At 41.8% G+C, this 25,049-nt stretch overlaps 1 protein-coding gene across 3 annotated transcripts in view; it reads left to right on the top strand.

The window, feature by feature from the left end:
• Positions 1-25,049, top strand: part of LOC120503178 (cytosolic carboxypeptidase 6) — an 882,397-nt gene that overhangs the window by 656,246 nt on the left and 201,102 nt on the right. For all 3 annotated transcript variants that reach the window (XM_039711394.1, XM_039711393.1, XM_039711395.1), the window contains exon 7: positions 18,798-18,887. In XM_039711394.1, the coding sequence (XP_039567328.1) occupies positions 18,798-18,887 (90 nt within the window). The remainder of the gene's footprint in view (positions 1-18,797; positions 18,888-25,049) is intronic.

Raw genomic sequence — 25,049 nt, 5'->3', positions numbered from 1 at the left:
TAAGAATGCAGCAGAAGAGGGGGGATTTCTATTAACAGTGCCAACTTCTTAAAAAAAACCCAAAAAAAACAACACTGTCTGCTGCTTCACATCAACCTTTTCTCCCTGCTTGTTTTCTCCTTCCCACCCACCTTGTCCCCTGGCAGAGCCATTAAGAGATGAGCCAGTGGCTCGGGGCCATTCCTTAGCTGAGGCAAGGAGTCACAGTTCCACTGGCTCCAGCGGAGCAGGAACGATTTATGCTGGCTGAAGGATGGTCCCTGGTGGCTTGAGCCTTACCCAGGAGGTTTTATTTTATCAGCAGTGCTGGGATTTTTGTTGAGTTTCTTGAGGTGACAGAGGTCACTTGTAAAGTTTGCACCTGTGTCCAAAGTTTGAGGCTGTTCATGACGGGGGATTAACAGCACCTTTCAGAATTGCTCTGAATCAAATGTTGGGAAAGCTGGTTTAGGGAGACAGGTTGGCTTCTGACTGAAAATCTGCTGATGTTTTAGAATAAACAAACTAGATGGACCTTCGTATTATCCAGATCATGTGCCATCAAATCAGGTTTTTATTCTCCTGTTTATGCTTAGATGGAAGAATGGAACTAATCTGCCACTTTTGTGATAGCCTTTGAGGCAGGACTGTAGTTTTATGCAGGGAATAACCCTGTGCATCTCCTGTTTCTTTAGTAAGGAAACAACACAGCCACTGTAAAAAAGTTTTAATTATATTGATTGCTGTTATGCAAAGCCAAAAAGGAGTCTGTTGTATAATAACTATTTGCAAGTTTTTGGGTGACACATGAGTAGAAATGGGAACTTCTTGATGCTTGTTAATCCAAGCATCAACACTATGTCTATATTTGCACTTGAGCTGTGCACCCACATGGGACTATTTCAAGGGCAATAAATGAAATCAGAATGTGGTCCATCATGCTATTGACAATAAAAAATAAATGGAGCCAATTAGAGTAAAATAGTTGTGTGTCTAGCTCAGATGTGTAGCTATCCAAATATGCACCAAACAATATGTCTATTTAATAAAGATTCAAGGGTGATTTTTGACCACTGTTTTAATTAGGTTTAAATGAAAATTAATTTTATCTTCCATCTGTGACTCTGGTGCATTTACTTTTCCAGCCACTTCAGGTGATTGCCCATATTCCCAGATTTGTCATATTTGACTTTTTAACCTTGTGAAATGAAGCATGAGGCCCTTTGGCACAAATCACAAACCTGATGCAGGAAGCTATGTGAAATCCCAACTTTGGCTTTCCCTTGGCAGTCACAGAAACCCCAAGTAGTGAAAGACTCGTGGCTGTACTGGCTGAGCACACAGGGGAATCATGGATCCACTGGGGTCAGTGTCACAATTATCTTTTTGTCCACAATTTCATGCTTGGGGAAAATACTACTTTTACCTGAAAGGGCTGAGGATGTTGAACAGACAGCATGGGCAGCTAAACCTGGGAAAGGGAACTGTGAGGTTTAGCAGGCTCCTGTTTGGGCTGTAGGTCTGGTGAAACCTGCAGCAACTCCATCCAATGGTTACGGGGAATCAGTTGGATCACAGACCTTCAGACTCTCTTTCCACTGAGGTTGTCTCTCTTCAGAAGCAGGACATGACCCTTTTTCTTGTTTGTGGTGGTGTCTGGGTACTCTGTTATCTGCACCTCCTTGCAGAAATAACCTCTCTGCAGAGCTGGCTGTCCAAATATGAGATAAGTAGGAGATCTCATGAGAAGTCAGGTATTTATATCTGCTCTACCCTCTGCTGCTGTCACAGTACTTTTTCATATAACTCCTGGGCCCAGCTGTTGTTGTAGCAGATGACTTGTAAGGTTTGCATTGCTGTAACTCAGTGATCGGCTTGTTTCCTAAGGAAAAAAAAACAAAACCCCACCTTTTTTTTTTTTTTTTATGGAGGAAATTCAACTTGGTGCAGGCTCTGCACACAAATGGAACAACTGCTGTTGAGCTTGTCAGCGCTGGCAGTGTCCTGTTGAGAGGCCTCCTGGTGTCAAGTGCACTTGCCTTCTCAATATGAAAAGGAATTTATACTTGTAATGAATATTCATACGAGAGAGACATGGGTGATCTGCAGATAAAACAAAGATTTTAGCCTCACAAAAGCAGTACTGTGAGAATTGGTATGGAGGGAATCTTAAATGACAGAATTCAGCCCATCCCATCACAGGAGCCAATTCTGCCCAAATTGATGGAGTGGCTTTCATTTACCCCAACAGAGAATTTGTTACCTACCCAGCCAGACCTAATACTTTTTGACATGAACAGATGAGAGGATCAGTCTATTAATGCAGAAGATTTAGTACTATTTGGTGAGTTTTTCCCATCTTTGACGTTTCAAAATGGAGCTTAATGATGCAGCAGCTCAGCACAAACAACCTGCCTGCATGGGGACATTTCTTTTCCTCTCTGTCTGCTGCCTTTTCCAGGCTTGGCATTCTCAGTGTGGATGACTTGGGACAGTAGGGTCCCTTTTCAAATACACCTACAGGCTTTGCCACAGCTGTTAAGCTTCCTTTGTGAAGCAGGAGTTCTACAAGGGCACAGGTTAGTCAGTATTTCAGAGCTTAAAATAATCCTGTTTCCCTGGTTTCTCAGAAGATGTTGTGTTTAAAAAAAAATAAAATAAAAAAAATTACACACTTTAATAGAAATACTTTTCCTTCATTAAATTAAATCTCTAAAGCCCAATAGCATTTTCAGTGCTTATATGAAAATGCCAGTGGGGATTTGAGATTAAAAGCGGTATTTTTGTACAAGTCAATGAAGATCTCAATAGGAAAGAACACTCTTCAAATATAAATTCCTCCAGTATCAAGAAAGACAGATTTTCTACTTAGGTCCTTGATAATACTTTTCCCAACCTTGTTATGAAACTCTGTTTTCACATATCTGATATATGGCTGTTACATATTAGCTCCCCATTTAATGAAATCTTATTAATAGTTTCTTTTTTATTATAGAGATATGCCAAGCTACTCAGATTTAATTCATGTTTAACAGTAAACATGAGGTACTGTGACCCATTTATATGCAGCTCAGGTTCTTTTTTTCTATCAAAAAAACTGATTGAATGGCATATTAAAACTTGAACTAAAATATATCTACTATTGATTTATATTGGTATAATCTTGGATGTATTTTGCCATGAAAGGCTACTTACATATGTGACCCACAGCTAGAGGAGTAGGAAAGGAATACAACAAAAAAATTCCCAGGAAAGGTTTGTTGGTCATTTGTTTTGGGATTTTTTTTCTCCCTCTTCTGATGTCTTCTATCCATTCAAGCAAAAAAAAGAAAAACCACCCTAAAAACCTGAGATCTGCATTTTTGTAGATAAAATACTGCATGATCAAGGTGCAGATTTTTGGGAAAGCGCTTTCCAGATTGTTTTACAGGGAAGAGAAAAAACAGGCATAATCTGGCTTTACTAATAAATGCAAGGAGATGTAAAGGTTTTATTTGATTCAAGGATCTCAAAGCAATGTGTGAAACCAGATAATCTTTACCAGTGCTTTCAAAATGGAGGAAAAAGCAAGAGTTGTGAAAACAGACATCAAATAAAAGCCAGGCAGGTATATGCAGTCCCTGTACCAATTTTCTTCATAGAATGGTCTGGGTTGGAAAGACCTTAAAGATCATCTAATTCCAGCCCCTTGCCATGGGCAGAGACACTTTCCACAGGTGCTCAGAGCCCTGTCCATCCTGGCCTTGAACAATTCCAGGGATGGGCCACCCGCAGCTTCTCAGGGCAACCTGTGCCTCCCTCCCCACTCTCAGTTTGGAAGGTACCTGATCTGTCGCTTAAAGTAACCATCAGTTTTCCAGTAGTCATCTGTGCTCCCAGAAAAAGCCCAAAATAAGGTTTAAAAAAGCCCAGTTAACTCAAGGCAGTCAGGTAGAATGTCCTCAAGGACAGCCCTTGGATTCTGTCCCTGTTTTCAGTTCACATCTTCTGTCAGCACTGGGAAGTTCCTCTCACTCTGGCATCCCTCCTGAAGTTGCACAGACAAGTCAGGGGAGAGCTGGCATAGGGAAACAATGTTTTAACACACCCCTGTACTTTTAGGTTTTCCAAACTGTGTTATAAATTTGAGCTTTCAGAGCATCCCAGTCTTCATGCTTTGGGGATGGGAAGAGGTGCTTATGTCTTCATGCTGCAGCTACTTTTCTTTGTCTCCAAAGTCAATATTCACTGGATTAGCTGTTGAGCAAGAGCAATCTTCTATTCAGGGTATCAATGTGGAAGGAGGGAAAACAGGTTTTTGGTTATGCAATATTTAATGCTATGTACTTTAAAAAAGGAAAAAATTCTCCAGTCAAATGTGTTTAGGATACTCCTGGAAGCTCAAATGTGGTTTCAGGTGTCTTCAGACTAAAGAAGAGGTTTTGCCTGGAGGCTTTCCTATTGCTGGACAAGTCTTCTTAGCCTATGAGTGTTGAAAACTTGGAGACTGTTGCCGCTATTTTTTTACCTCTATGATTTTTGTGGTGATCTTCTCTTAGGTACTATTTGGAAATATCTATTAAATCTAGCAGGAGATGCAGAGGTATATGGATTTCTGGGAGACTTGGCCGAAGGAAGAGCTCTAGTTGCCTATGGATACTGACATCTCCTGAACTAGGTGACAGCTGAATGCAGTTTTTGAAGATCTAAACTATGGACTTAAATGGGATTTAGGCTACTTTAGTGGCTAAATCTGTTTGCGGATTTATTCCTGAACGTCTTTTGAAAGGTTACTCATCAGTTTGGTGGAAGAGCAACAGAAAGAACACAGGATTTTTGACTTCTCTCCTCATATTCAGAGAGTGCTATATTATGTGTTTGATAGAGGACAATGACCTTCAAAAAGTTTTCCATCATTTTAGAAGCTTTCTCAAAACTAGGACAGTGGTCTGGGCTCAGCCCTGACAACTTCTGAAAAGCCTCTCCAGGGTTCAGTCCTAAATATCATCATTGTGGACAGGTCTGGTTTGAAAGCTTAGATTCTGCAATGATGAGAAAAATCTGCTTGAATTTAATGGCATGGAAGCTCTCTTTTTTATTTCTGTGCCTTGGAAATGTGCAGGGCTACATTAAACCAACACTGGGAAACAAAACCACTTTAATCCACTCTGGTTTTCGCATGTGCTCTGTATGGTAATAACTGTGGCTAATGGGAAGATAGCATCCACAATTATTATAATCAATAGATTGGGAATGTAAAGATAAAGCAAATTAGGACTAATCTGTTCTCTGTTTCTTCTAAATCAGTTCATAAACTGAGAAGACAGTGCAAGGGCTGACTTAGCTTTTCATTCAAATTGAGATTTTGTGTCACTACTCCTAAGGACAGCAGGGTGACATCTTGTTTTTCCACTTGTCTGGAGTACCCTTATTAGTTTTTCTTTCATCTGAAAAAGCTCCAAATCTCTCAAATATTTTTGACTGGAGAACAATGTGGTTGAGTAATGCACAGCTTTCATTAGAGGCCTGGCTAAGACCAGGGAGTGTCCCCCCCAGCCTGGTGGGGCCAGGGTGATGTGGGGAGATTGGGTGCAGATGTTTTGCTGGTGGTTGTGCCAACCACTCAGTAGTCTGTGCTGGATGAGCTGGTTCACCCATATTGCTTCAAGGATTCATCATTGGAATGGGCTTGAAATTGCTTTTCTCTTACTGACAAAGTGGTGCCTGAAAAATACCTTTTCTACAGCCTGAGGGATATTTGGGAAGAATTTCCAACTCCTGTACAAGTGGGGGACACTTAGCACAAACTGGGGTGTGTGTGGTCATGTTCTATTCACTGATTCTCAGCTCCATGAGGAACCCCAAGCTTGACTGTTGGCTCTGAAGCCCACCTTTGATAAAGGGAAGTGCTGCTGGATTCCAGCTCAGCTGAAGGCCATTAGCATTCTCCTGCTGTATTACATGCAGATTTTCTTGGCTCACAAGAATAGCATTACATGAAGTATGCATCCTATATCAGCAAAAGAAATGCATGCATGCAGAGATACAGCCAGGGTTTATAGGCTTATTAGAAGTCTTATAAACAGTCCTCTCCTCCACCTCCTCTGTCCTGATTTCCCACTGACATTCCCCCTGACTGTTTTCCCTTCTTCACCCTTAGGTACTTTACACAGATTGGGGTGAGAAGGTTTGTTTTTACTTTAAATAACTTAAAATCAGCAGCAGAGTCTTTGATCTATCACCACCCTGTATTGGCTGACCCTTGGGTGTGCAGAGAGTGTTTGGGAATAAATATAAATTTAGTTATGGAATTCCTTCTTGGCTCAGGAATTCAAATGCCAGGTGGCAGAATTCCTTATAGAGAGGGGATGTGAATGCAGTCCTCCCTCAAACAGGAAGGGCTCAGCAGCCAAAATTGTATTAAATGACGTAGGCATGCCTGTTGAAATTGTCCCTATACTTCAGGAATTTTTGTACGATACAGAATATGCAAACAGAGCCCTGTTAGCACCAGGGTGATAGAGGTAACACACAGGATGGGGAAGTTGGGGAACTTGGAAAAATGGATTAATCTTTTTCACTCCCCTTTTAATTAGCCAGTTTTTCTCTATTTAAATCAGGGTGGATGTGGGGGTGGGGAAACAGCAGTGCTTCTGCAGATGTGGCAAGATGCCTGCAGAGGAAAGGCTTTGGAAAATATGAGAGAAGTCCATTTCAGCTGTAGGCCCTGGAAAGGGGTGACAGCCAGCAGCCTGCACTAAAGGGGACCCTGGGTACTGTGTCCTGCTAAAGCTGGGTGCATGGCAAGGGAGCCTCTGTGGTTCTGGAGACTTTTTCAGTGCAGTCATTGCTCCTTTATGCGGAAAAGATGTTGCAGGCTCAAAACACCTTGAGTGCTGCCCTTCTGTTGTTCCAAAATGCATCAAGTGAACAGAAATCAAGAGTGAAAAGCTTAGAGATGCCTTGCTGAGTACTGGGGTGTTTTGAGGACCATGATAAGCAGTACTGTATGATCCAGGGTCATCTACTCCCATGAATCTTTTTCTTCGGAGTAGTGTTCAAACTCCACTAGAAAGGCAGTGAGATGCATGGGTGCTGTGAAGGTTGACATGCTCTGAAATGCCAGTGGACTCAATGGGGCAGGAAGATGCTGGTGGCCAGGGAAGTTATATGCCATGAAGTGATTTTCTTGCTTGTTTTGCCATTTTCATAGGTGTTGTAGGGCCTGTGTAGCATTTTCAGCTGGCACCTTTGAAGGTCTGGATGGAGAAACAAACCCCAACTGAATTGCAAGTGGCAAAGTCCTGGGCTTTCTTCTGGCACTGTAGCTCATCAAGTTCAAGCTACTTAATTAAACTCAATGTACTTATTTAAAGTTACTTACTTAATTAAAGTCAACAATGTGTCAGTGCTGATGGAAGCAATGACACCATCTCAGGCATCCTTCTGTGACGTCAACTGCTGTCTGAAAATTTTACTTGCTTCTTAATTTTTTTTGGTAAATATGCCCATTGTGCACACTGACTCACACTTTTTATTAATGAGAAATGTAAGGCTTTAAAAAAACAATTGCACTGTAGCCTCATTACTATGAAAAATCCATTACGTGGCAGCCATTTGTCAAAGACAACTGTTTAGTTGCTGTAATTTACATATTTATCAAGTTTGATTGGAATGTAATGACTTTGACTTTCTTCATTTTTTTTAACCTTTCTAACCCTCTTTCCATGAAAAGGGTGTTTTGGTTTGCTTTATGAGAAAGGGCAAAACATAATTCAATTTACATTGACTATCAAATATACTTATTAATGTTTTGAATAATTGAATTTTTTTTCTACATTGGAAATGAGTTGTATTTACAGGCTTTTACATGGAAACTATGTGGGGTCTTATAAATCCATGAAGTTTTTGTTTCTACCAAGGGATCTAGCTGAAAAATAGACAGCACAAGACTCTCTAAATAAGATAATGAGTGTCAAGATAGGCAGTCAGTATTGGATCTCCACAATTCCTGTAGTTGCAGGCTGACAGTGGATGGGTTTCCAGTACAATCGCATGATTTATTATGGGTGATTAATTTGCATCTGCTGCTGGGGATGTTTTGACACAGCCCCAACTACAAGTATCACATTCCCTTGGCCACAGGCTGGTAGCCAGGAGGCTGCTGAGGACACTGATCCACACAAGCCTCTTGCACTCCACTGAGCTGTTACAAGAGGTGATGAGAAGCTGCTCCAGCAGCTGATACTGGGAGTTGTTGAAGTTAAGAAATGTGGCACTGTTTTTTTGCAACTGGCCCTGAGTGAAGAAATCTCTTGCCTGTGCTATGGAAAAGGCTGCAAGATATGAGTTGGTGGCTGCAAAAATGACAGGAGAAGAGCAGGATGCCAGCTTCCCCCTGAGCTCTGGAACATGAGAATTGACCAGATCTGTGGCTTGCCTGCATGTGGAAGTTCCTCTGGAGGGATCAGTCAGTTCCTCTGGAGTAGTCTGTGGCCCAAGCAAAAGCTAGAATGATGCATAAAAAATTAAGTAATTTTAAAATAAGATATAAACACCAAGGGAAGAAGCAAGTGACAAATAGAATGAAATTCAGCAAAGGAAACTGCTGGCTAAATACCAAGAAAAATCCCCTCAGGTTGAGAGAAAGGAATAATTTCCTACAGAAATTGGGTGCTGACCAGGTAAGAATGGTCTAGATGAGCTAAAAGGTCCTTCCCAGATCAGCTGTGAAAGGGAATACAGATATTTCAGTCCCTAACTTTGAGAGCTAGAGAATATCAAGCAGCAGGTGGCCAGCCACGAGTATAACCTACGTGACAAAAAATGATGCTACAGAAGCTGTGGCATGCAGTTCATCAGCCCCTCTTCTGTCCTCTGCTGCTTCACAGCATCTCCCACTTGACATTCCTATCTTTGACGTGTCCCATCCTTTAAATAAATGATGACTGAGAGTGATCCCCTTGAGCTTCAACTTGGAGCGTGTTTTTATTAATTTATTTCTTGCTGTGCTAGATTTCTCCCCCTCCACTTTTAAAGGCTCCTTTGACTTTAATTAAAATTCTCCATAGGCTTATTGCCTTGAGAGAGGGAATGTGAGTGTGTATAAATTGGTTTTAACAGTTTGCTGACTAGATAGGTTTTACAAAGCTCTCACAGCCTTGCAGTGTGTGTCTAGTGCAGGCAACAAAATGTGTTTTCCCTTATGCCCCGTGCTGTATTGATTGACTGTGCCTCTGGAATTTATTGCTAACTAACGATGGGACAAAAAGGACAATTAGGATCAGTGGACACTTGCGTGCACATGAAGTTAATGTGGTGCTTACAGGGAGTTTTGAGAGGGATCACGTTTGTGAGAGGAGCTGTTCTCAGTTTGTTGCAAGGCAGGGGACTGAGGCAGCAGGTTGGCTGGGGAAGGAGAAGGTTTTATGTGTCCAGGTGGAATTTAAACATCGTTGCGATAATTGTTTTTGCAACGGAGGGGAAAATGTCATAAGCAGCATCTGAATAAGAATGGCAGCTTGCTTAATTGTTGGCCCTTAACAAGAATAGAAAGTGCCCTGACTCCAGGCATGCATCTCACTGCTTTCTTTTGAAGGAAAGGACAGGGGTGTGACAGGACTTTGTCCTGCCAGACTCCGGAATTTACGATGTATGTCCAATATTCCTAGAGCACTTCTGTCTGCAGGCGTGTCTGTGACACCTGCTGGGGCTGGAGTCACTTGCCAGCAATGGAGTGCACACACCCAAGCAAAGCTGATTTAGGGCTGTCGACTCCTCCCAAGCCACAGACTCCCTGACATCATGTCCCTGTGATTAAAATCTGCAAAGAATCAATGAACAAAAGGAGGGGCCTGTAAAAATGAACCTTTTCCACCTCGTATTTGTCATCCTGCTTACCTTAAGAACAGGCTTCTCACACTGACTTGAAGCCAATGTCTAACATGACAGTAAAGAAGGATTTGCTCTTGGCTGCCTTAGGGGTGTGTGTACTTCAGCCCTGAGGGCAGTCTGCATCCCCCACCTTGCTGAAGTATTTCAAAATTTGAATTTGGCATGTAAGACCCTCTACTGAGCATCTTAATTTTCGGTGCTGCGCGTTCGGGTCCTAATTCTGATTTCAGGCAAGCAATGAATATGGAAAGAGAAACAATTCACTGGTGACTTTCTTGCCTGTGGGCTCAAGCCTCTCTCCAAACGGAGTGCTGGTGCTTCCCAGAGAGGTCAGTGTCACACTCTGAGGAGCATGGCTCTTCATGAATCTCATTTCAGCGGGTTGCTTTTTACTGACCACTAGCTCAGCTACTGAGGAGCTCACAGTCATAGTTCAGGAAAGGCCAAAACCCATTGCAGAACACCCTGCTCATCTTGCAGGGATCACTGCTTTCAAGGTTTTGTACACTGAAGTTTTTATTCTTCCTAACCCTGTCAGTCCTTGTACTTCTGCCCAGGGAGGGTCTGATGCAACACATAAATCAAAAAAATAATCTCCTGTGTCCTGTAATTGATCATGTCCCCACTTCTTTTCAATGGATGTTCAGGAAAAGAATAAGAGAGAGAAGGGTTCATGTTGTTCAGGTCAGTGTCAAAAAGGTGGAACACAGGAGATTAATCGGTGACAGTGTTGGTTGTGTTGCTTCACTGCTCCCCAAGTTTGAGACTTTAGCCCAGCAGGCTGAAATTTTGGTTGCTTTTCAATTTTTTTCCTCACAGAGAGAGACCTGAGTAGTTCTCCAGCTTTGTCCACTATTTCATGCTGTTCCAACTTTTTCTTTTTTCCTAATTCTTCTCCTGTTACACTTTTTGCCTGTTTCTTAAGTGAATAATACAGGACCTAGCCCCAGTGAATGGAGATTTTCTAGTTACAGTTTCCCAGAAACATCTTTCCCAATTTTTGCATGTTGTGTTGCAGGTTGTTCCTTCCCCATTTTTTTATCCATTGGCCTTGAGAGGTTAGAGATGCTGGACTCACAGATTCTGGAGCTGTATCTCATGGCAGCTCTAAAATGTCATTTTCAGCACTGCCCTCCTTGGAAAAATCCATGGTGAGCACAAGGACGTGGCTGTGCATCTCAAAGAAACTCAAAGAGTTTTGAGAATAGCTGTACTGGGACTCTCAATTCTGTTCTGAAGTGCACAAGGTTTTTGCTCAGTTTTTATATGGAAAAGTCTGAGCACTAAAGTTAATCTCAGGCAAAGCCACAGCAAAATTGGAAAAAAACCCCAAAACAGATCAAAGGTGTCCTGGCTGCTCCTGTAACTGCTGGACTACTCTGTCAGGGGGTGGTAATTCCCTCTTTTCTACCTTGGCTGAAATTCTGCCATAAATTATTCTCTTATCTTTAAGTCCATGCATACTTACAGCAAACAAACACATCCCTAGCCCTCTTCACTGGAGAGAGCTGATAGACAATTGCTACAGATCAAAGGTGTCCTGGCTGCTCCTGTAACTGCTGGACTACTCTGTGAGGAGGTGGTAATTCCCTCTTTTCTATCTTGGCTGAAATTTTGCCATAAATTATTCTCTTAAGTCCATGCATACTTATAGCAAACAAACACAGCCCTAGCCCTCTTCACTGGAGAAAGCTGATAGAGAATTGCTTTTTAACAGGTCCTAGCACCATCTTTTGAATCCCTGGATTTTAAAGACAAACTGGAAAAGTACCCATGTAATGCAGTATTTCAGGTGGAAATGTCTTGCATCTGAATATTTTAGTTCTATCCCTTTGTAAAAAGTGAAGGCTGCTGGGATGGTGAGAATTCTAGCGGGATGATAGCTCTGAACTGAGAGAGCAAGAAGGATGCCAGTTAGCATTGATTCCTTCCCAATGGATGAGGTCTGCTTCCTCTGGGGCAGAAGTGTTTCCATCTCCTCCTCACTGATGAGGAGCTGTGGAGCTCAGTCAAGAACCCTGTGGAATGGCTGAAGATCATTATTGCTGTCACTGGTGGTGACTGGAGAAGTGCTGCTGCATATGTAAGACACTGCATTTCTATCTGATGTAAGATTTTGAGAGAGAGATAAATAGGATGCTTGGTTTGTTCAGTTTGTAATTTATTGTCAACCATTGCAAGGAAAAATAAAGTGAGTATGCAGATCAGAGTTCATGCATTCAAGTACAGATGGGTGAGTTCTGAGTCAATGGCATTTAAGGAAATGGCACTGAAAGACACTCAAGTGAAATGAAGATTTTAGCAAATTGTGTCTAGAATGTTTTTGTCTTGGTGTTTTTTTCTTTTCCCTATAGGTAAACTTTACTTTCTTGTTCTATATCATCTGAAGGACACATGCATTTTCTGGGATTTTGGGAATGATTTCTGGGGTTCTGGGATTAGACATCAAATTTAACAAGATGATGTATAGCTTTGAGGAGACACATTTGATGTACCACTTAGCCTTCCCATAATTTACTGCATGCCTCTGGTCTCTGGAGGGCAAGGGGTTGATCTACACTCCAACCTGACTTTATAAATAGCAAAGCAGAAAAGGGAAAAAGAAAGCAGACTGGGGACCTGCCTGCTAAACTGTTATGATATGACAGTGATGCAGGTAGGTGACATTAAATGCTACTGTCTGCATCCTTAATTGTGAGTTGTCATCACCTTGGCCGTTTGAGGACGAATAATGTGCTGTTCATATTCCAGATTTCTATTCTTATTCATAGGACTGTATGTTCCAACATTCAAATGCATATGTATAATTTAAAAAACAAAATCTCAGATTTTTAGGAGTGTTTTTTGGAGGTTTTTTTATGTGGAGATGAGGAGGAAGGGAAGACGTGTGTCTTGACTGGTTTTGCGTGCATTTAATTTTCCTGCCTCAAAAGCATAGTGAGCTGCCAGTATCAGAAAGCCCAAATGGAAAAATGGTTGCTTACAAGATGTAATGAAGATTAAAAACAAGCAAATGTGGCTGGGAGGTAAGGGGGCTCTTGCTCTATAGGCATTTGCCATTTATGATTTTGCAAATAGCTCTGCAGCGTCATTCGATCTGTGCTTCAGCATAATTTTACCAGGAGATATTTCTGGCCTTTTTGCTTCACAGTCAGATCCCTTTGCTGGGATATTAAGTTGAAAATGCAGTCAAGTATTAACATCAAAACTGTTTATGTAACCTCCCACTGCATGGAACCCCTCCAAAACACCCTGCAACTGAGGAAGGGAAGGGGAAGGAAGGGATGAAAACCAAAGGCTGGGTGGAAATAGTGCCTGCTCTGAGGTGTAAATAGGCCAATTCCTTTCAATGTAAAGAAGTTAGGCTGTTGATATATGCATGTCTACTTAAACTGCCATGGAACTTCACTGAGCTGCATTCCAGCAGGGCTCTAGGCCGTGGGGGATGCACAAGGAATTGTTACAGAGGACTGAGAGGGAAGAGGAGGGAGGAACAAAACCATATCCAGGAAGAACATCACTCAGCTACTGTGCTTTCAGGCTCCTGGTGGCACTGACAAGTGTTGATAACTCTGTCAGCATCTGCCTTCAGAACACAGAGTCCCACTTTCCTACCTGCCCCTGTTTGTCCCAATAGGATGCTCACACATGGCAAAAGTCTAAAGGTTCTTTTTTCCCATTTTCTGCTGAAATATATTTAATTTGCTTTGAACAAGAGCAAACCCAAATCCCAGGGCCTCTGAATAAGGGGGAGTTATGGAGGGGGAACACAATTAATGTCTTAATCCTGTGTCACCCTTTCTTTGAGACACTGTGCTACATTAAATTGATTTTGCAAATGAAAGCTAAAAGCTAAGCAAAAGCCACCAATCTATTTTGCCTAAAGATGATTTTAGTGCTCTTTATGTTCCCCTAAATGACAAACCAATTTGTTACCTGCCTACATAAACATTTGCCTATATTAGCCCCAGAAATGTTTTATTTTTATTAGCCCAAACTTTATCTTTTTATGAAGACACAGGGGCCCAATAAAATTAGTGTGCAAATATAATACCCAATTTGCATTTTTCCATGGTCAGCAGAAAAGCTGAGTAAAATCAATTTGATATTAGGTCAGCATATACATCAATAAAGCATACGCTCACACAGGACCATTGTAATGGTTCCTGTAATTTCTATGCTGCCAGAGTAAAGAGATTAAATAATATTAAATGCTCCAAAATAGCTTCGTTTAAATAATATTAAAAGCTTCGCTTTTAAGAGGAATGTAAAAAGAAAGGGAGACTTTGGCATAAAACGAGCAATAAAGGATAATAGTTGCACAATCTCCAACTTTAAAACATTGTGACAATGATCTCAGAGGCAGGCTTCCTGCAAAATGGCCCCAATTCAGCACAGCTCTCATGCCAAAATTATGGTTAAGCACATTTTTGAGCACGATGCAAGTCCGTCCAACAAATCATGTACTTAAGCACCTGACAGAGTCAAGGACAGAGCCTGAATGAAAACCCAAAACTTGAAAGGTTTTGGATGCAGTTTTGAGCATTACATGCAGGACCATTGCTGAGTAGATGGTCCTTGCACAAAGGAGGCTTTGCTGAAAAAACCCCAGGCAGGACAGACTGAAGGTGAGGGGAGTCCATGAGCAGTGCCAGTCCCCTGTAGCAGTGCAATCTCATCACAGACCTGACCTTCCATGGCTTTTGCATGAGACAAAATACTGCTGCCTCCCATTTCAGGTAAAACTGCATAGGAATGGGTGTCTGACTTCCAGAACCTGTAGTCCAGTCTTTGCTCATCACTTTGTGGCACAAATGGCATCATTTTTACCTTCTGTCCCTCTTAGTTTCTTTGTTCAGCTGAAGCCAACTATAAGAAGGTGAGAAAGAAAATCTGACCTCACCAAGTCCAGTGGGATTCAGTAGTGACCAAAAATTCAGTTCCTTTGCACTCTTGCATTGCTGAGATGCACTCTCTTACCTGAAATGACATTTGTGGCCAGAAGGAGCAAAAATAAATGGGATTAGCTGCTGATCTGGTCTCTTAGGAAAAACCAGAGTACAGTAAATGCTGCTTGGATCTGAAGCAGGTTAATGTGGTGGGGATTGATCTGGTCTCTTAGGAAAAACCAGAGTACAGTAAATGCTGCTTGGATCTGATTTGCTGAAGCAGGTTAATGTGGTGGGGAAGAGGCGCTCGGGGCAGCGCCGACACCGGCGCTCGCTTTTGACACAGATGTTCCAGCTGTGCTGGGCACAGACCAGCTGGGGTGGCACACAGGAGGGTAATGCAATAGAGCTGGTTTGATTTCCTCTGTGGAGTCTTTAACTCGCAGGGTTTTGAATAAAAAAATGCTGTCAGCAGCCCACCTCGTACTGCGAAGTACCTGGGACAGGACGGCAATATGGAATTCATTTGCAGTGGATAACATTCCATTAAAATATACGTGGGTATTTAAAATCACATTGTTATTTGGCCATATGTCTGTAGGATGATGGATTCCCATGGATTACAGCCTTCTGGTCTTCCAGAGATTACAAGATTTTTCTAGTACCTTTCTCAACTTTGAAGTCCTCTGCAAAGGAGTGAAATTCACTCTCAATTTCTCCTGATGGGCACCAGCCTCAAGGCTTTCTGAGCCAGACTTTCAGGGTCAGACCTCTCCTCCTTTAGTGCTAATTTGTGAACATGAATCATAAAATACATCATGGCTGCAAGACCTAAAGAAACCACAAATCTGCAGCCTGATTCTGGTCTGACAAGGTAGCAGAAAAGATCCTGGAGGTTGAGGAGTGATGTTCTACCTCAGTTCTGTTATAGTACTTCATCTTTGAGGTGCAAATGGAATTCCACAAATTTAATATTTCTGCTTGAATGTTCTAGATACTTACCATTAAGCTGCTATACACAAATACTATAATTTTCATCTTTTTATAGTAGCATAAAAATGAAAATTGAATGAAAATGGCCAAGTGAATGTCTTGCCTTCCCGTGAAGGTTTAGAATTCGATCTGACTCTCTCTTTGTAAGTAGAAAATGTTTTCTGTGCAACCCTGCTTTAGTTGCAGTAGCATAATAAGCAACCAGGAGTGGAAATTGCTGTTTCCTGGGTGAGAGCTGAGGGAGTGTTGCCAGTGGGGTTAAGTGACTGGCTTGACATGCCAAATCTTTATAGGGGAAGGGACATGGGTTGAGGGCCAAACAGCACAAGTGGTATTCAGAATGAGAGCCCTGAGCTGCTTGCTTGTAGCCCATTGAGTTTCTTTGCAGCATGAAATTTGCTTGGTGTTTATCCCTACTGTGGTTGCTGGGGAGCCAGAATAGATGTTGAGGTTAGTGTTGATTGTTCTGAATAGCATCTCAGATCTCCACAGCTTTGTTCTGGGGAATTCTCCTCTGAGCAGGGGCAGGGTGGCAGTGGGTGAGCAGCAGTTACACCAGGTTGTAACATACAGTGACAGATTGTTTAGGTCTCAGTCATAAGTCAAGGCAAATATTATCCATGATTATGATAGTGGTAGCCTTCAAAGAGAAGAGAAAATGTTCATTTAAATCTTCAAGATATGTTCCAGAAAAGAAAATTTAAAAGGAACCATTCCAGACGTGTCTACTTTTTTTTCCTTTGTTTCCAAAAAACCTGTTTTGTCAAAGAGTTTTGTTTCTAAGATTCACTGCTATGGTGTTTAGAAGGGTAAAAGTGGTACCACAACAGATTTCTCTGCATTTCCACAAGTCTCAAAGCTGTGGCTAAATGGAGTGTGCCTTTCTGTCATTTTGCTTAAGTGTTTTTGGCACCTACTAAGCAAAGCTATACACTTCTAATCTTCTTAATTTTGATTGATCTTTTCAATCCTGAAGTAGAAAATAGGATGTATTTCTAATGCAACATTTAAATTAAAAAATGAAATGGTGTTTTGAAGTTGTTTAGTGTGTTAACCTTGGTTAGCAGCCAGATGCCCACACAGCTGCTTCATTTTATACAGGATAGGGGGAGAAAATAAAAAGGAAAGGCTCAAGGGTCAAGAGAAAGACAAGGATATAATTTACTAATTGTCACTGGGGGCAAAGCAGAGTTGACTTGTGGGGATTTTAATTTATTGCCAATTAAAATAGACTTGCATAGTGAAAATTATTGATCATAATAATGATTCTAATAAGTGTTATGAAGCATAAATAACAACAACTTTGCAATTGCAAAGAAAGCCACAAAACACCCCAAACCAATCCTCTGTCCAAAAGATTCCTGACCAGTGCTGTTCCAGTGTGGCAGTCATGGTGCTGAGCATCACATCTGTTCTCTAAAGCAATTCTGGTTTTCAAGAGGGGAGGAAAACTCATCTCCTATTGCTAAAGTGATACCAGCCTTCTCCTTTTGTTCCTCAAAGTTGGTTTGCTGATTTATCTCCTTCCTCCCACACTACTTAACATTAATGCAAATAACGTGGGATGGTCATTGACTCCTACCTGATGGGGTTGTGCTCCTTTTTGCTGCCTCCCACTTTTCTTCTGCCCAGAGAATTGACCCCACCAGCTGCTGGGTTTGGCAGAAACTTTCTTTCTTATATTTCTTTGCCTCCAGAGTTCAAAAACATCAGATAATGGTGAAGCTGGTGTGAGAAAGAACAAATGAATGGCTGAGTTATAGGGAGAGCAGCTGCAGGACTTTGAGATGCTAAAGAAATAAAAGAAGAAACCTGCCTCAATTGTCTCATGAGAACAGGAAAAAAATGTATTGATTATTCCTATGGTTCTGTAAGGTGTGATTTGCCATGGGGAAAATGGAGCATTTCTAAGAACTTGGGAAATTAAAAAAAAAAACAAAACAAAAACTAATCTATGGTCTTGAGGACTCTCACACATCTTTGAAAATAAAAGTCTGACTTTGGATGTGTGTGCAATACATCTACCTAATTAAAACAGATTAAACTAAGTTAAAAAAAACCCAAAAACCACAAACAAACAAAAAAGCTTGGCTTTAGTTTCCAGTCTGTAAACTTTTTGCTTCAAAACAAAGATTTAAATTGTCTCTAGCAATTGGAGCCTGCTGTGTTTAGCATTACCCCTGCTGTGTGTGTTCAGGTTGAGATAAGACATCTAACTGAGGTCCTGACCTCTTATAGTCTTTAAAATTCCCAGAACCCACTCTGCAAGAGCATAATTTTCATTTGCTGTTTATTAAATGCAGTCACAGCACAAACAAAGGAAGGATCCTGGTTGACCCATATAGTTTATGGCTGAAGCAGGTGGCCAAAGTGATGTGGTTTCAAAACTGAGGGATTAACCCATGTTAAATTCAGCATAGTTGGGATCTAAATCTGTCTTCCACCTATCTGCAATTTGAAGGGGAAATGGCACATTTTCATGCCCTCACTGTATAAGGTTTCTGGATTTAATCTTGGTCTCTTTTCTGTACTTTTTTTTTTTTAACCTTTCTTTCAGTTAGAGCAGATGCAGTCCCAAACACTTAACAGATTTTTAAAATATCACCCCTAAATCCTCCAGAGCAAAGCCTAATAAATATAATTTGTAGCACTTTGCCATTGCCTGGCACTGTTAAGGCTTGGACCAAGTGTAATGCAGGGTGCAATTGGCTTTACCTTGACTGGAGCCCCAGTGCTATTCCTGTGGCCCAGGGGGACATTTATCACGAGTGAGAGCACAATTACAGTGCAGTTAAACTCTCTGCAGTAAATCTTGGGGTTTAAAAAGAGAGCTAGAATTGTTGTTGCAAGTTTGGCTGCATGTCATTAGTCTTGCACCCCTTGTGCAGTCTGGGAAGAAGACCTGGTGATGCTGCCCCTTTGGATTGTTCTTGTTTATAATGTGTGACCAATTCTAATGAAAGGATGTGTTTTAGAAATTTGCAGTTGCTTGCTTCTACATCTGGGGCACAGTTTAATGATCTTAATTTCTCTTTTTCCCCCCCCCCCCCCTTTCTGCTGCAGCAAACCTGCGTCCAGGGGCTGAACAGAAAGTGGTGTTCATCACAGCACGGGTCCATCCTGGGGAAACACCCTCTTCCTTCGTCTGCCAAGGTGAGTGTCTGCTCCAAGCTGAGAGATCTGCTGGGACCTGATCTCCTGCTGGTGCATGTGCTCAGTGTGGATAGCTTTGGCTCCGAAAGGGGATGTGGCAGATTTTTCCACAGTGAGGATATCAGCAGAATCTCTCATCTAATACCCAGATGCTCATCTTCTTTGAGGCTGTAGGGATGAATTGGCTCCAAGTCTTGTGGAGGTTTGCTGAACTTGGTCAGAACTGGACAGAGTTGGGCTCTGAAGCTGTTTGGGAGGAAGGAGGCAGTCACACTTACATGCAATATATTTGTGCAAAGGTCCTTTTCTTAGAGCTTTTCCAGCCCATTTTTCTGGGGTTTATTCTGTTAACTGCTTATTTTTTTCTTGCTATGTACCATCTCCAGCTTCTTTTCCATCACAAAGCAGTGACCCTAGCTCTCCAGTTGAATTCTAAGAGGCCTCTCTTTGTCTGAAGCTGCTGCTCTGAGGAGCACAGCTCCCAGTGGCTGACAGCTGTTTCCTGCACAAAGCACTCCTGCTAAAAATAGAAAGCAAATTGCCCAGCTTGTATTTATAAAGAGTTGTAAATCTCAGGCTCGTGGGTACAAATAAATAAATAACCCTGGCACGCCTTCATATAACTTCATTGTACAGGCCTGAAATATTGTACTTATGCATGTGACTGTCTGCAGCAGTGAAGTGTTGATGGTGTAAATCAAAGCAGCTCCCCTGGAGCCAGGGCAATTTGGTAATTCACTGCAGCAGCTTGGACCTGGCCCTGCTGAGCCGATGAGCTGCATCAATCAAGCATATGCAGGGTTTATTATGTTGTCTGCTCATGGTGCCACAGACTCCATTGCCATTGGCCCTGCTGGTACCCAAAGACCTCGGTGGGGAGGGTCTGGCACACGTTCATGGCCTTCTCTGTGTGCTCCTCATCCTGGCAAGGTGCTGTGTCTGGCATCACTGAGGCAAAAGCTCATCAGCTGCCCCCTCTGCTGCCCCAGCCCCGTGGGCTTGCAGGACACTCTCCTTGCTGGCCTGGAGTAGCAGAGTAAAACCCTTCCTCTAATAAAACAATGCTTCAGACTGAGAGCAGGAAAACTCAGCGAGTTTCCCATCTCCTGCCGTGCCACAGTCAATGCAGGGCATTATAGCACACATGATGTTTGTTAATGAATATGGATTTTTAATTGGCTGCTTTGATTCTGTTTGTGGCTGCTGGCATAGCCCTGTGAAATGAAAGCTGAGGCATGCTGCTGAGGTGGTGCTTTGTAAATGATGTTGTTTTATTTTGATAATGGAGAGTTTATTCAAAAGGGAAATAATCAGAAAAGAAAAAAAAAAAGGATGTGTAAAAGCGTGTGGCATGCTTAGCCTGATGAAACAGCTAGATAGAAGTCATGCTCTGATTGTCTCATGGAAACTTTGTGTTTTGTAATAAAAAAGGGAAAAAAAAAACCCACAAAGAAAACCCAAACAAAAAAAAGTAGGAAATACAAGAAAACTAACAAGGAGGTATGAAGGTATTCGTTTTGGAGAAGCACATGAGAAATTTTCTGTGGCTGAGTTACAGCTCCTGCTTGACTCCCTGAGCCACAGGCTCTGGGCTCTGCACTGAGCCCCTGCCCCGTGCAGGCAGAGCTGCCTCCTGTGCAGAATTAGCAGCCAGACAAGTGTAAATGTCAAACATTTCAAGGCCACTGCAGGGTTGTTTCTAGCACTGCCAAATGTGAAATTGGGTGCTTGCTCCATCTTTGGAAACTTTTGTGTGGGAGGATCAAAAGAAGGGATAAAAAAGATTCCTCTGGCAGTCAAGTTGAGGGCACACTTAGGAATTTTATTTCTGGAGTCTCAGGAAGCTTTTTGGCATAGCTAGGTGTTGCAGATTTTATATCCAGATGCCAGCTCAGTGCATATGGAACATGTCAGGACTATTTTTTTTTTTTTTTGTGGTGGAGAGATTTCTTCTGGAATGTTTGATGATGCTCACCACCTGGAGTATTAAGATCTGGAATCTGGTCCCAAAGATTCCCCAGGAGCAGGCAGCATTTCGTGGATGGAAGACCAGAACTGACTGCCCAAGCTTGCAGAATCAGTCCACAGGGGAAGAGAGAATGAGCAAAAAGATTTATATTTTTTGGTTTTCATTTTTTCACACTGATCTTTGGTTTTATACAGTTCAGTCACTGTCTTCTTTAAAGCCTGAAGATAATATCTGACTCTTTACTCATTTTTCTACTTACCTTTGGGCTGGCCAGTTCCCTCCCTGCCCTCTTTGTCCTGGTTTCTGCTGAGGGATTTTTAGCTGTATACTCCAAACAGGAGTTTCCTGGGGCCTGGCAGAAACTACCTATTACAGCCCCCATTTCTTTGGTGGTTTTTTGTTTGGTTGGGTTTTTTGTTGTTGTTTTTGACTAGTCAAGGCCCCTGAGAAGCAAGTTTTCTAGCTTTAATATATCACGAGATACTTGTGCCTGTCTTTTGATCCTTTGTCCTCCACTTTACTCACATATTATGAATCTAAGCAAGGATTTGTATTCCTATGGGAGAAGAAAAAGCTTGTCATCTCTCTGTTCAAAATTGTTTCTCTGTCATTCTTCTTCATATTCTACTATGAAGAATCCACTGAAAACTGAGTTTTGGATACAAATGCCCTTCATTCCTGCAAATGTGCAAGTATTTTAAACTTGGACAGACATTTCTGTCACCTTCCAACAGTGGAGTGCTTGCAGCAGCAGCCAGACCTCCCTGGAATCATCAGGCACCTCATCCAGCAGTTACAAACAAACGCTGCAATATTTCACACATGCTGCAGCTGCCACAAAACCCTGGAGGGCCTCTTCATAAAAAGATGGATTAAGAACCTTTTGTTCCTGTTTTGGTCTTTTAAGGGTTAGCACAATGGTTAGCCTTTTTAGGAAGTTTTCCTGGTGGTTCTTACCTGCTTGTGGTGGAGCTCAGGGCTGGAAATGGAGACCCAGTCATCAGAGAGTATATTCAGAATATTCACATGAGTACCTTTCAGTCCAAAGGTAGAGTGGTATTCTCCTCCTCAGATGATAATGGTCACCACAAGCATTGATGTTTGTACCACTTCTAGGGATGAGTAAGTAGGAGTAGGGTCCAGGATTAAGAGGATTTGTTTTCATTTTGCTCTTAGAGACCATTTTTAAACCAACTGGAATCACTGCTGCTTCTGAAGGGCTTTTGTAGTGAGCACAAAGAAGTGCAAATTCATCTTACAGCCTGAACTCATCTCTCTCGGGCTGTTCAGATTTCTGAGGGATTTTTCTGAAGTTGTGGGTTTAGATTATTTTCCTTTCTTATATATTTTTCTTCATTTCTCTCCCTCACAGTATTTTCCTTTAAGAAAATGTATGCTGTTTTCTCTTCCATACTTTACTGTAAAGGCATATAATAAATAAGTAAACTAACAAATAAACTAACTCTTACAGATGTCAAGTAACAGTGTGCACTAATAATCTGTGCAAGCCCCTACCCTCTAAACACTGACCATAAAGCAGCTTTCAAAAGGTTTGGATTTTATTCAAGACTTGGTAATAGGGGGTACTTTTAGCCCCTAATATTCTCAGAGTCTTATTTTCTTTCTCATGTTTGCTGGATTTTATGTTCTTTGTGGGAGAAATTCACATCCATGGAAAGTTGTAGGAGACACTCCTACCTTTAACTTTGTCCTGTATGCTCTGACTTTTGCCAGCAGTCAGTAATTCCAAGGTTAAACATGTCTAGATGTACCAAGACATGTATTTAACCCACTGATTTAGAATGTGCTATTAGTAGGATGTCATTTGTTGCTATGCCAGGGTGGCATCCACTGTGCCATCTAAATGCAGAAATGAAAATTTGTACCCCCAGCCTCTAATGGAGATCTCCAGGCTGGGATGCCAGGATTGAAGCCCAGTGCAATACAGGAGGGAGAGGAATCCCACAGCTGGGTTTGAACTTGCTGAGCATCTTGGTCTCAGTGTAATTTGACTTGAGCTGACCTTGAATCTTATGGGCTGAAAAGGAAACAGCCATTAAAAAGAAAATATAAGAAAAACAGACACCTGTGACTCTTTTCCATAAGAAACGGAGAAAAAATTACTTTTCAATCAATTTTCTTTTTTTCTATAGCTGCTTAAATGAATGCTCCCTCTTGCTTCACCTTAAATCAGATGATATTAAATGAAGCACAGATTACACTGGGCAAGGTCTCTTGATTTTCTGTTTGCATTCTTTGTCTGTGTTTTTAACCCTCACCCTCTCGCCAGCAGAGGGCAGGGGAAAAAAAAATCTGAAAACCTGTACAAATTTTGATTCTAAGTTTAAAGCATGGAATAGCAGGCAACAGACTGCCTAAAAACAAATCTCCCAGCAGCTGTCTCTCAAGTTCTGATGTTGCACTATAACTCACTGGGCTAGTGGGTAATTGAAATTGCTCTCTATGTCACCAGGATGCTCCAGGTGCTATGAAGGATTTAACTCCTGGACAAATTCCAAAGTGGCCTCTTAAAACTGTTTTCTGGTTTGTTTTGTGGAGGCAGTGCCTTCAAATTCTTTGAATTTGATCCTGCAGGAAACCTGAGGGAGTTAGTAGGAGAGTGAAGTTGCTGAAACAGAATAAATTTGACTTGGGTGGGTTTTTTTCATTGTGTTACGGGGTTTGTTTTGTTTTGCTATGTGTTTGGTATTTGTGGTTTTTATTTCTTGTGGGAAACACAGTCATAAGTATGAGAAGGGTCCTTGTGAATCCTGTTTCTTCTGCTTGGAATTTTACCCAAACTCTTTTCTTTTCTTATGAAGAAAGAGGAGGACTATACTGGCGGGGTTAAAAGCTGCTTTTCCGTTTCTTTTATTAAGCATAAATCTTTTGAACATAAGGACATAGGTGATAGTAACTGAAGGCCAGGACATGTTTTATATGCAAGTGTAAATTCAGCCTTTACCTGTGGAAAGAGCCTTTCTGAAGGAGCAGAGGTGATGACCTTGCTCAGCTGTCTCCAGGGTATAAATTTCTCCCAAGGAAAAGAAACAGTTCTGTAGCCATTTGTATAAGATGTTTTTGGGAACAGCAGCTACACTTGAGAAGAAAGCAGTGCACCTAGAAATTGCTGTGGTGGTAATGATTGGGTCCTCAGAAGCTTGGGGACATCACCTGTGAGATTTCCTATCAGACTGAGTCTGCATCTGAATAAATGCATGGCTTGCATCTCACTTGATCTGTTTTATTCTTCTGTCTAGCAAGACAATTCATCTTCATTTCCAAGCTATGTTTCCTACCAGAGGAGGAAAGAAAATATGATTCCATAGGGAATAGGAATGCTGTAATTGCATGTTTGTTGTATTACTGTCAAGTCTCACTTCTGTCTTCTCTGCCAAATGAAAGAGAATGGAAGCAAACACTTATGCTGTCCTGGCTACTTCTAGACTCCAATGAATGGAATGCATATGTATATAGGCTTAGTCTGCAATTCCTCTTTGGATGTGTTTGTAAGGCATCTCTGGGTGCAGGAGGGGATTCTGCCATGGCCAAGCAGCTAAGGAATGAGTGCTCTCTGGTTCAGGAATGCCTTTGTTGGAAACCTTTTCCAGTGTTTCTCTTTGTGGGCTGCATTGCTAAGACTGAAGAGAACTGAGCAACACAGAAGTTCACTTAAAGGCTATTTTTTTATACTCTCTTGCCACACCACCCCTTAAGGTATAAAGACACAAAGCTTCCATTCCCTTTCAATACTTATAGTATCCTACAAAAATCTTTTCTGGCTGCAGTTCGTAGGAAAATGCATCCCCTAGTGCAGAGTTCCACCCTAGAGGTGACTGCTCTTGGTCAGAAGAAGAGTAGAATCTTTCCATGAAGTGAATGGTGCTCTGCATCCAGACAATGATACACACAAGCTGTGTCAGGAAAGGGTGGGAACACTCCTGTGCTTTCAGGAGCAGCTCAGCACTTAGGAACTGTGGGGGAATGTGGTGAGCAGGAGCTGCAGTTCATGGGCTCTTTTACGGGAGTTCAGGAAACCAAATGATGAGGAGCAAACAAAGGCAACAGAATTCAAGAGCCCAACCATAAAACGAACTGCAGGGCTCTCTTAAAGTTGTTAAATTGCATTCATCCTTCCCACCAAGATTTTTCTTCTTTAAGTGCATAGCTCCTAAGCTTCAATACAAAGGGAA

This window comes from Passer montanus, unplaced genomic scaffold (assembly GCF_014805655.1).
Source record: "Passer montanus isolate IOZ18808 unplaced genomic scaffold, ASM1480565v1 scaffold25, whole genome shotgun sequence".
Classification (NCBI taxonomy): Eukaryota; Metazoa; Chordata; class Aves; order Passeriformes; family Passeridae; genus Passer; species Passer montanus.
The sequence above is the reverse complement of the archived record's forward strand: the minus strand, read 5'-3'. Positions and strand labels throughout refer to the sequence as shown.